The 13,180-nt window shown below is 37.7% G+C and overlaps 1 protein-coding gene across 9 annotated transcripts in view; it reads right to left on the bottom strand.

The window, feature by feature from the left end:
• TENM2 (teneurin transmembrane protein 2) overlaps nt 1–13,180 on the bottom strand; it is a 448,458-nt gene that overhangs the window by 280,224 nt on the left and 155,054 nt on the right. For 6 of the 9 annotated variants that reach the window (XM_027892711.1, XM_027892713.1, XM_027892712.1 and 3 more), the window contains exon 2: nt 8,228–8,311. The exons of the other annotated variants lie outside the window; for them this stretch is intronic. In XM_027892711.1, coding sequence (XP_027748512.1) covers nt 8,228–8,311 — 84 coding nt within the window. The remainder of the gene's footprint in view (nt 1–8,227; nt 8,312–13,180) is intronic. 9 annotated transcript variants of the gene reach the window in all.

Below are 13,180 nucleotides of genomic sequence, written 5' to 3' on the forward strand. Positions count from 1 at the left end.
TTTGCTGACACTGGAAATGAGTGCCTGCAGAGGGGCAGACAGCTGAGCTCCACAGGAGACACGAGGGGACACAGGGGAGCCTAAAAATGCAAGGTGAAACAGAAAAAAAAAAACAACAAACAAACCCTGACTTTGGACAGCTGGAGTTTACCAAGGTGTGAATTATGAAATCAAATTGTTTATTTATTTTTAGCCCATGTCCCTCAAAATGAAGTGTAACTTAATTGTGTTATGTCACAGACAGCAATAGCTGCCACACACAAGGCACAGAGGTAAAAAAGACATAGAGTTACTCTGGAATAAAGAGAAAAAGCTGACAGATGAAGTTGAGAAGTTAAGGTCATTCTGGGAATTCAGAAAGTTACGTTCTGTACATTTTCTATCCGAAATAACACTTGCACGTGTATCTATAAAACAAAACTGAAGTTGCATTACACATTCCCCTCCAACTAAAATAAGTCATCTGTCACTATGAAGTGATAGCACTTCAGGAGCAGTGCCTGCATTCTGCTCTAAGCAGGTAAGGTAAGGAGCGTTTCTTTAGCCACAGGCTCACACAGCACATCTGCACACCAGGTTCAGTTAGAAAAAAGCATGAACATGGAAATAGATATTTCTCTAATGAGAACAATGAAGGTGAAGAAAAAGGACTTTTTAAATGCTAATTTGATTGTCATGTAAAACAATGGTCATAAGCATGCCCTGGTCAGGGAACCAAATTTAGAACAGCAGTTAATTAAAAGCAGAATAAGGAATTGAGCTAAGTACACATATTCAGCATACAAATTTTAAAAATACGTTTTTCTCTATTAATTTGACAAGGAAAACAGGTAGAAGCATTTTCACATTACTACTACTTCATTACCTCAGTAACAGGATTAACCACTCTGACAACTACCAGTGCCTGACATGACATGACTTCCTAACTCTGCAGACTTGACCACCTCTGAGTCACCTTAAAAGGAATGTCAATAATGTATATCACACAAGTGACTTAGAAAATGAAGAAATCAATAAAAACCACATTAGTCCTATCTATCTTCCTTAGATTAACCTAAATCTACCCAAAACATACTTTCCTGATTTCAATTCTGCCTCGGATTGTTGATACAAACCCTACATTTAACCTACAGAAAAAGTTGGTATCTGCCTTTAAGACACGAACCTCACATGGTTTTTTACAACATTTAATTTTCAACCAGACAATACGTTCAGAAACCAACCTAAAATGAAGCTGGTTCTGAATCAGATCTAAGAAGTGAAGGATTCAATCCTTTCTGCTAAGAGCAGAAGACAACAAGAAGAGTTTGGCTGCAAGTGCAGTGCTGTTTCTTTTGACAAGGCTTTTTATACAAAGAGAACGAGGAGTGAGGGTGACTAAAAGAAGAGGTGCCTTTTATTACTCTGAATATGGGTCAGTTCTGGGGACTAAACCAGCCCCTTGCTAAAATCAGAGCACGTGGCTGTTCAGCCTGTGCCAGGTAATAACCTGTCAGGGAGGGTACAGCTGCTGTTTTTACTGCTGAAAAAACCCACCAATGTGCATTCCCCTAAATGATGATTTCATCACAGGATACACAAAGTCAAATTGCAGAATCCCAACTCAGGGGCAACATCTATAACTACTCCTGAGAATCAGCAAGTATTCTTTGAGTGGAAGTACAGTTCTGCCTTAGAAATGAATATACTACAGTGCTCAAAGAAGGCTCAAGATTTTGCAAGCTGGTTGGGTGACAGAGGAACATTTCTGGTTAGTAATGAGAAACAGGCCACCTGATTTCTCTTTCCTCGCTGCAGTTCATTTACTCTTCCAAAATGCACTCAATTTCTCACTTCCACATGCTATTTAACCAAACAAAAATCATGTTTTATTTTAGAAAAGGATTTTGTCAGTAAGTTTCAGTAAGTCCTTTCGGGAGCCTCCTGGCATTAACACCACATTCAATATTTTCATTAATCAGGACCAGGTAGTTCAAGCCATGTGGGATTTGAGGCACAGTATTTTCCTACCTCAGACTTTGACTGAGAAAGCAAAGCTTTCATTCCAAATGAAAAAGGAACAAATGGGTAGATTCTGAGCATAATACACTACAAAAAAAACCCCTGTTCCTGAAGCACATTCATGCTACTGAACCATCAGTCAAAATTTAAACAATTAGGTCAGGATCAAATGCTGACTCCTAACAATCCTGCTTAAGGAAAGAAATTCTGAAGCAGCATGAAAACATTTTATCAGATAAGTCTGTAAGTCTTAATGGCAGGAGAAAAACTTTGAAGTTGGTTGAAAATACTGAACTCACTCAGCCCAGTGAGGAAATGGATATCAAGAAGTGTCCTACATGACTCAACTTTTCACCCCTGTTTTTTTATCCCAAGCAGATTTAATTCTTCAAATACAAGAAGACCATCCACTACATTTCTATCAAAATACTTGGCCTTCCACTGACAACTTCTGAATGCAGCTGTGCATCAAAGTAAAAATCTTTAGTAAGTGGAAGGCTTTGGAAGTAACTTATTTTACAATAATTTAATGTCTTCATTTCCTCATTCCTTCTCCAAAATAAAAATATAGTGTAATATGTCATATAATCTGTTAGAGGTTATAGAGGTTTTGCCACAGATACAGATGGAGCTTGGAATGAAGCACCTTTATTTCCAGTCCACAATCCAAACAAAAGATAGTTTTTTATAAAAGCAACCTATGGACATCCATAAAAAAATCCCTGCTTTGACTCCCTCCACTTTTTCCTGGTATCAGTGGATGTAAGTAACCCCAAACGACAGCATTACGGCACCATAATAAAAAAATACGTATATAATTTATTTTTTAAATCAGTTCTTCTTGTCTCCCTCCTTATTCAAGTTTCACAGCATACATATGGGTATGAATAAGCAAGGGATTCTTCAGCAGAACTTCAGGCACAGCAGCTTGAAAAATGTTGCAGATTAACATAAATGATAATAGACGTACAGAAGGCTGTCTTTCAAAGAGATCTGATAATTCATAAATGAAATGTTTACACAGATCGGGTCAAGCCAAAAGGTTTGTAATATAAGTATTTAACTTATGTAAATCTGTTTATCACTGCGAAGGAACATGGGATGACTTGAAATGCTCGCTATCTACTGCAGGCATTTAGAGCAACTTGCATGAATTCTCATTCCAATTTTTAATTACTATGCAGTCTGTGAAGACAAAACTCCCGAGTCAGATTGCTCCTTTTTTGCTTTTATCAGAACAATTAACACTAATCACATATTACTTCACAGGCACTGCTTTTCTATACATTCATTACTAAAATAATAAATTGAATGAAGTTGAGGTAAAAGTATTAAAATAACTACAGGTAGAGATGTTTACCCTTAAACTACTTCTATCAGTATTTCCTCAGCCAGTGTTCATCAGGAGCTAATGCAAGGCTTCATTTCTACTCACTATGTTTGGTTATATGATGTTGGTTTTTTTCCCTGGTGTAATTTTCTTCTTAGACTGTATACAGGTTTACAGTTTGCATAACTTATCAAATGTTTTATGAAACCACAAAATGAGGACAGGGATTTAATACATGTAATATTTGGGATCCAGTAATAAACCGGGTCAAAATAAAAAAACAAAAAGCATCAACATAGATATATATATATATTAAGTTCCTTATAGCACTTAAATATATTCTTCAATTTCCTGCAAAAGGTTTGTTATTGTTTTCCCTAATCTTTTGTCTACATTTCATCACTGAAAATGCACCTCCACCATACAGCAGATGTGCCATTAACTATTTCTGAAAACAAGTGAAATAAAATCACCCAGCATGAGAAGGCTGTGCAATAAGTCAACACTAGCAGATGGTGCTTATTTTATCACTGCTTGTGTTAAAAATTGCCACCTATTTCATCAGTATCTTTAAGGTAGAAGCTTCATGCAAAAAGTGAAAAAACTATTTTTTTTTTTAAAGCTGTCGCAAAATTCCTTAAAATAACAACTCTTGTTCTCACGGCTTCCAGTTTTTAGGACACAGGAGCTGGGTTTGTATAAATCTGAGATGATCAAGTGTTTTCTAGCAGCTCATTCCTTCATCACACAACCTGTTTTGTTTCATAAGCAAATTCCAAATGTTTTATTTCATATACTGGCGGTGTTAAGACAAATTCTGTGATGTTGCTCTTAGAAGAGGCACCTGGTAGAACTGTCAGCTTGTTTTTTAATAGGTGCCAGTATGCAAGAGAGTTTTACTTGGTCCCTCAGAATTTCCTACGTTCTCACTATTTTATTTGATCACAAACTTTTGGCTTTGTGGTTTATGCTCTCTGTTTGGTTGTCTCTTAACAAAACAGTAGGAATGAAGAGCAATTGCAAACCCTGGACTTGGCTATGTAAAGAAATCACTGCTGAAATCCCAGGATGACCCCAGGTTTTGCTCATGTAGTTTTAAAAGAACTTCCGTTAGAATGTGAACCTGAAAAACATCCCAGAAATGCAAACTCATCTAATCCTCAGTAAGGTAAATCCCCAATGAAAGCAGCAAAGTGAACTAAATTCCTCACTACTGTGATTTAAAGAGAATTATTATCAATGCTTTCCACAGTATCAATACACTTTAGTTAAAAGCAATTTTCAACAAAGCAAAAGAACTTGTTTATATGTGAAGGCCACTGCACATCAGTCTACCCTTCTCACTGGTGACTCCAGATACACCATAGAGAGATCATCCTCCTAAATCCATCCTCCCTACACACCACTGGTGTTTTGTCGCTGCCAGGATAAAATCAGTCATAGGCCCAGGATAAAATCCAATTAATTTTCTTCCTCCTGAAAAGGCTTCATTCCTATCTTCATCAAATTACAGTTCCACAGACCATCTCCCAGCGTTACTTTATGCCCTTCCTCGCACAGATCTGCGAGATATCTGCATGCTTGCTGCAACAACACACCAAATCCACAGCTTGGCAGCTACAGTCATGGACTTGCATCATCCCAATTACTCGAGATCATCCTGCTGAAGCAAACAGCAAAGGTGATGAAAGCACACTGCAAAGTGAACCAAGAGGTAGGAAATGGCACGACAAGGTTGCCTGGAGTGGACTGTTCATGTATTTTCATCACCTGACTGAATCCTTTCACCCTCCCTGTCAAGTCTCCTATTGCATTGAGCATCCAGGTTGACTTGCACCCACACTCTACCAGGGACTGACCCTTTTCCCTCGTCATTTAATGAGAACAGCACTCTCAGTGTCATATTCAAATCACACTCCAAGCAGTACACCACTACACTGCTTTTTCTTTTATATATTACTCAACATTTTACCATCTGAATGCTTTAAAAGCATTAATGATTCCAATACATCTCTGAACTTTTCTTACATTATTTTACAGCTCGAGAAGGAAACCAAGGGTGGTCTTGTTCTTTTGTTTGATTTTGTTTTTCATTCTGAATGCTTAGTATGAGACAGATCTGAGATATTTTAGGGTTTTTTTTTTTGTTTTATTTTGTTTGTTGTATTTTTTTAATCTACTAGGAATTCTTCTCCCAGGAAAGTATTACTCAGAGCAGGTGAGATTCAGGGCTACTCCAAATAGTAGGTGGGGGAGATACTTTTTCTGTAGGACACCTGAATTCCTTTTTCCTTCCCTCATCTGAACACAGATCTGACAACAATCCCTCTGCCTGTACTTCTGAGGCACTGGCCATTCTAATATCCATGTTCAGCACTTAACCTCCTTTTTTTCCACAACCTCTGGGTCTGCACCAGCAGCATCTTCCTCCTAAGCAAGGCAAGGGCTGAGCAGATCAGGAAACCCAAAATTTCATCAGAACACAGCAAAGCGACCCATCCACTGGAGGAGCACACAGGATAACTGGGTGCCTTGCAAATGCAAACTCCACGGGCTCTACTCCTGGTGACACAGAGAGTCCTCTTCTGTTGACACAACACGCACTGGGAAAGATTTGCAACACTATTTGGATGCATTCTCAGCCAGATGAGGCTTTAAACCAAGGTTAGTGCTATCTGTCTGGGTTTGGCAGCAACCAGATTGATGTAAAAAACGCTGTGGCACCGTTTAAAAGGGGCAGAGATAAAGCTTGCTTTTGGTCAATTCCCCTGAATTATTAACATGATAGATTTGGCTGATATCAGTGCCAGTCAGCACATCAGAACCTGGGGCTATAATCTCACTGCACCTTTCCAACCACACTTAGAGCACGCAGATTACCAGCAGGAAGTTTTTCTGTTGCTTGTCTCAGTTCAATTATTTTCCTAAAAGCATGTTTACTGTCAAACCAGAGGCAAGAATTAATACTATTAAGTACTTTTTATTTAAAACATAGTTATTATTACATTCTAACATTCTTAATTTCTAGAGCTCTGAACAAGCACAGTACCAAAAGCTAAAAGCAACATATCAATCACATTTGATTTGGGAAGGGTATCAGGTTGTCAGGGAAAATAACTAATCCAAAGAGAAACAATATTTGATGGAAAGCTTCAAAGCTTCAAATAAGAGAAGACATTGTTCATTTGGATGCAATATGTTAGGCAAAACCTTCCTGTGGTCCTGGAAAATGCTCTCAAGTGTTATTCTTTGAGATTTAGCACAGCCTAGAGAGCATAACCCACTCATTTCATCCATGCCAAAATCCCTGCAGCAACACCAATAACCACGATGTCTCAAAAACGCAGAGATATGTACAAGACCATTTCCACTCCTTATTAATTTCATCTTTATTACCAACCATCTACATACCACCTTGGGCACTTTTTAGCATTATAGATCAGCATTATGGAAATTTAATTGCTCTACCAAATGCTCTGGTTCCCACTCCTCTAAGAAGACAACACACAGTCCTTATCTCCAGTCTGAAAACACACTGAGCACTTGTGGGCTGCATTAACTGTACTTGGCCACAGATGCTCAGGACTTTCCAGAGTTTCACTTAAGAAACTGTCCCAGTATAGTTTTTGCCAACAATCAAGCATCTACTTTATCAGAAAATAAAGCTGGGGGTGATGAGAAAACCTTGGTTTAGGTCCCATATAAATATCAAGCAGGCACAACGTTATTCCTGGTTAGGGCCCTCATTTTGCAAAGCATTTACTTAAGTGCTTAAATGAAAAATCCAAATGGAAAGGCATCTTTCAATTATGTGCTAGGTCACAGGTGCAATGGGAGGAAAGAATGAAATAACAAAATACATCTTTCATCTCATTAGGCAGTCAAATGCAAGGTAAAAATTGCAGTGTTGAGGACAAAAGACTGTTTTAAAATAGCCCTTGCTAATTTATTAAGGGCACATGCTGATACTATAGTTAGCATAAGTGCACATATGCAATGAATGAAAACCATTTTTGAATTCAAGAAATGTCAAGATTAAGATGTCACTGAATCATCTTCGTACTAAAATCCCATAAGATGCCTTTAGATTTATATTACTGCAGCTTGGCACTTTTATCTTTTGTGGGCTTTTTTTTCCAAAGGAGTTGTGCTCTCAGGGAAACAAAAGGTATGCAGGTGTGTGAGGAGTAGTGGTACTTAAAAAAACCCTGTTTATCCATGAGGTGACTCTCTGCAAAAACCAAAACCACCAACACAACTCCCTGATTGTTTTGCACGGCCCCTAAGATACAAAACTTCAGTGACACATCAAGCGTGATGGTCTGAATGTGAAACTCTTAGATCTAAAAAAATTCAAAGTAAGACTGAAGACAAACAGAGTTATCACTACATTTTTCATTCCAAAGTCAGATTCAAGAATCTCTGAAGAAACACATGCAAGCTTTTACCAATGGAATACAACCTATCTGATTGCCTTTGTGAAAATACTGCTGGATACAGGTAGTAGATTGCTTTTAAATTATGCCTGGGTGTGTATCCATATCCAGCATCTCTCACGTGTCTTAGCTCTCCTTGGAATGACATGGAGCAACACCAGCTCAGGGAAAACAGCTCCTTCACTGAAGACTCCCAGCAAAAAAACCCACCCCTAATTAGTTCAGTCAAACCTGGAAGGTAACATTCAACAATGAAATAGAAATAAGGAGTAAAGAGAGATCAGGTTTATTCAACAGAATATAAAATACCCAGAGGGAAACAACAAACAAAGAAAGAAATCCCACAACACATAATAAGCAGAACATAAACAGAACGAGATTAATCACTGCACGACACACAAGTTCTAAACTAGGTTCTGAGTGTACAAGAAATAGAGTTTAAGCAAAATAAAAACCTTACGTATGAGAGAGTTCTTTGTCTCAGCCAGCTGCTGCCAGCTTGTCTGTCTGTCTTTCAATTTCTCAGAAAGGTGTGTGTGAAAATCTAAATGAAATAAAACAAATAACATTTTAGAGATGGCTCTCCTCCTTCTCCTCCATTCCATTCCCCTTTGGTGCAATACAGTCAATAAAGTGTTTCACCTCCTCCCACCCAGTGCGTTCCTCAATAACAAAAAAAATACATTCCTTATTATTACCTAGAGATTGAGAATTCTGGTTTTTTGTTATCAATGACACGTAAAAAGGCACATTGAGTAGCAGCAGTTTGGTGCAATCTTGCTTTGCAGGAGGTCAATAAACCCACTGTGGGCATCTTTAACCACAAAAAGGATCGAGTGCCTAAAAATCTGTCTAATGTGTGTTAGAATTTAACCTGAAGGCCAGGAGATTTTCCATGTATGCTGCATCATCCTAACTTATTTTTCAGTGCACTATCCATTGCTCCTATAGCCAACTATGTAACATTATATCATTCTAAAAGGTTTGTGTATTTTTTTTTTTTATCTAAAAGCAAACTTATAAGATAGATTTGGAAAATGGACACTTTGACATGAAATAGATCACTTCTTCCATGTTTACTGCAGCAGCATGATGACTTTTACCTTGACTAACAACATAATCAGGCTCATTCTCTGCATCTCAGCTAGACAGAAACCAGAGAAACTCCACTGTTGCAAGGAGAATTCAATTTTATGTCTCATAAAATCTCTCCAGTTTTACAAAAAGAGACTTGAACACATACAAAAGAACTCCAAAACACAAACCCATCTTTAAGTTTTAAATCATCTCTCTCTTTGACTAAAACCAACTAACTCAAATCATCCTGGATTTTGAAAATATGAAGTAATCAGGGAATGTAACATTTAAAAAGCACAAAATTAATTTAAAGTAATTACTGTATTTCATAATAACATCAGGAGAGTTTTCACATGTAGTAAACAGGAAACATAAACCCCATTTTTATTTATTTACATGGTTTTCCTCACACAAAACAGCAAGACAAGAAGCCTAATAATTAATGTACAATCACTCCACTTTTTGCTGTTCTCTAAGTCTTCACTGAGAAAGAAATAATTTTACTTGGTACAACTCAGGCTCAAATCCTTCATAATTTTTATAAGATAATAACTTCATCTTGCACCAAACACTCACACAAATCAACAGTGAAAACGTGTTCTGTATACCATTATATGCAAAGAAAAAAAGGTAACAAATTGACATTTATAGATACAAAAAGAGTTGATCAAAACAACAGAAAATAAACCACTTTGCACGCTAAAGATATAAAGACCACACATGAGCCATTAGGAACACAAATATTTTGCTGCAACAGAAATAATGTGAAAGAATGACAACTCCTGAGTCTTAGATCCCTAACTCTGGGGGGGAAAGGAATTTCAAGGGACAAGTTACAAACAGTTTAAACCAGAGTTTACAAACCAGTTAAATGTCTCCTTGCCACACGTGAAATTCAATTTTTAAGTGCTATGACTAAATGCTTTTGATGATGCAGACTTTTGATTTAAAAGCAAGGAAGGAAAATGAGATTTTCAGCAACATTTCACTTACCAAGACAGTGAGGTTATCGAATGCTTCACTATCTTACCAAGAAAGAGAATTCAAAGAACAATAGGCAGATGAAGTGAAGATATGTGAAGGGCAGAGCAGAATGAGTATAAAACTGAAAATTAAGAAAAAATATTGCCCATTTCTTCATTTTCATATTGCAAAGCTTCGAAATTTTTACTGTCTCTCTTTCTGCTTTAATGCAAGTTTTGCCTTCATTTCTCTTCCAAGAGGAGAACCAGAATTAATCCACCAACAGCTCATCTACTGACATTTTACCACGTCACCCTTTAAGCTTGTGTATGTTCCTTCATCTGCTATTTTCTCTTTCACCTGCCTATGGCCACCCTGAGATATTTGATCCTTACCAAGGATACAGAGGAGGAAACAAACTGCTCACGCAAGCGAGCTGAGCCATCCCTTCTTTATGTGAAACACCTAAACACAATGGCTAAAACATCAGGTTACAGGTTCTGTTTCTCCAACAATTTAAAGAGAAGAAAAAAAAAAAAAAAAGGAGAGAAGTTTGTTACCAATGCCCAAAGGAAAGAATATTTAAATGTTGAGACACTTTAAAATAGTGTCACCTGAAGGGAAGTCTCCACTGGTATTACCTTCCTTTGACACTCACAGGGAGTTAAACCTAATTGCATTTAGGGTTATCTCTAGCAGCTACACTTGGAATCAACCATCCTCATGAGGACTATTGTTCTAACTAATCTACTTATTAGGCTTTTATTCAGATTTAGTGCAGTCTTTTATAAAAAAAATATCTCAAAGGGATAGTAATGGATTTTGCAATTATCAGAGAGGAAAGAACAGACTATGACCTACAATCTTTGGCCTTGCCAAAAATTGGGGAAAAAGTCTTTTGTAAGTAAATCTTTAGATCTTTAAGTTAATTGTAGTCCCTACCAGACACCACAGTTATATCTGGAAAAGGTAAAACCTGAGTGAATTTCCCATGTCCTGCTATACATTCCCCTAAAACACAACCCCCCAGTGCCCACAGATCCTTTTGCTCCCACAGTCACTGGCAGGGAGAAAGAAACCTGCTTTCTGCACTTGACTTTCAAAGATGAACGAGTAGCAGTTCTCAGCATGCTGTCTCAAGCCCCAGTTTAAGTTAAAAATCAATGCTGATACAGGTTTTTTAAACAACAGTACAAATACCAGCAACATATTTGACAGCTGAGCAAACAGCTACTGCAGCTCCTGACCCCGTGTCCTGTGAGGCACATGAGGTTGGGGCTGCTTGCCTTCTGCATTGTTCAAACTCATTTTCTTAAGTCCTGGTTCATCGTTTTGAGCTGGCCTAGCAGCCACTCATACCTGTCACCTATCCAGGGACCAACACAGCCCCATTTCTTCTTCCTCTCTTCCCCCATCCCCAGTTTTCTTCCTTTGGAATTTTTCCCTTCTCAGTGCTGTTTGAATGGATGCTTCCAAACGTACTATGAATTTTCAACCTCATTAGTTCACAGGTATTCTGGGCATTTCACTGCTGAGCATTTCCCAGCAGGCATCACTAACAGCTTGGCTACCAATCCCATAATATGTACTCCACCCTTTAGGATGATAGCAAATTTTTATGCTTGGTTTTTAAGACTGGTTTGTCTGGGAGGTTTTTTTTTTGTACATATGAAAACTTCCTTGCATTTTATAAGATTTGCTTCCTCCACCCATAATTCTTATGCCTCTTTGTCAACACTAATCTAGAAAATAACTGTGGAACTTGAAGTATGACCAGAGCCTAAATATCCTCCTAAACTCTGTTCACATTTCCCCTCTTCTATTTATCAAAGTGGCATAACCAAATTTTTGCTGTTGGGTTTTTTCCATCACATTCTGCCATAATACTTCAGACCAAGCTTAGTGGACAGATCAAAACATGTGGTACCTCAGCCTCTACACACATCATTGCCAGAATTAAACTATGATTGGGAAAAAATCAGGAAAAAAAAAAAGTCAGTAGCATAAAACTTAGGCACAAGAGTATGGGAACACAAACTGTTCTGCAAAAAAAGGCCACTCAACTTTTTTTTTCCTGTATTGTCTCGACAGAATTACTTTCTGCTCTATTACTCTATTATGTTCTATTGCACATTTTGTATCTAACGTTTTGTTTGATCTTGTACAAAAGTTGTGTTCATTTTTCTCTCCTCTGAAGCTCATTCAACAAGTCAATTAAACGTAAAAAGCTTTACCTGCACAGTATACTGGCAGCTCTCAAGCAGAATTATTCTCCCATACAAAAACACCCACAAGACACATTTAAGTGTATAGCTGCACAAAATATCTTAGCACAACACCAAATCTTCATGCAAGAATCACAAACGCTACAAAGAAAAAATGCTCTAATACTGTTCAACCACATCTAAAAGAGTCTTATAGTTCAGTGAACTCAATGGTAATTACATCATTTTCCTTCTCCTCAGCCTACCAAAGACGAGGTTACAAAAAATGCGAGTCTGAAGAATTTTCTCCTCGATTTAAGGCTTTCTAAACATTACCAAACATGACCAGCAACAGATCTGCTGTACCAGGAGCTGGATTTTCCAAGCACACTGTCCATGCCTTTTATACAGGATAAAGTAAGCAATTTAGCCACATTTGAGACAACAGCACGGGACTTCAAATGGCAAATACACATAAATGGTGCTTTCATTTCCTATGGACTACTGAAAGCCTTGGGATGTACTTGTTCCATAAGAATCTCAGGGACATACATAATTCAGACCAGCACTTAGCAGAGTGCATAGATGTGTCTGCTTCTTTGTGCACGACTCTGCTACATTTAAGAACTCAAAGTGAACTGAAATTAAATTTCAAGTGGATCTCTATAAGTCAAATGGAATGGGCTTTACTATTCTTATTTCCAAAAAGAATTAAATCAAGGCCCTATTAAGTCCAAATGGTTATGTCTGTGTAGGAGTGTCAGTCAATCTCACAAAACCACTTGAAGATCATGCCAGTGCATCACTGGTAATTTGGAAGAATCTTCTCAAACACCCCTGAACAGCCAAGCCCTACCATCTGAAATATTCATCACTCAACGTGGTCATTGACTTACATAAAAAGAAAAACAAAACTCCCACTGAAACTTTGCAACATTTTTTGCTCTTCCTCGTGCTGTTCCCTTCTGGTTTTGTTTTGCTTTGCCTTTTGAAGTAAAGGTCAGTTTAACAACTCTTACTTCACGCTGCTGGGAATGGTTTAGTATCCCCACACAGACCAATGACTCAGCTACGAGTCATAGCTTCATAATTTATAAAATCCTAAGTCACCATTCTCAGGGGAATACTTTATTAAAAATTAAGATCTGGTATTGTTACATGAATATGGT

This window comes from Empidonax traillii, unplaced genomic scaffold, assembly GCF_003031625.1.
Source record: "Empidonax traillii isolate 1590-97213 ecotype Southwest subspecies unplaced genomic scaffold, ASM303162v1 scaffold364:size1245619, whole genome shotgun sequence".
Classification (NCBI taxonomy): Eukaryota; Metazoa; Chordata; class Aves; order Passeriformes; family Tyrannidae; genus Empidonax; species Empidonax traillii.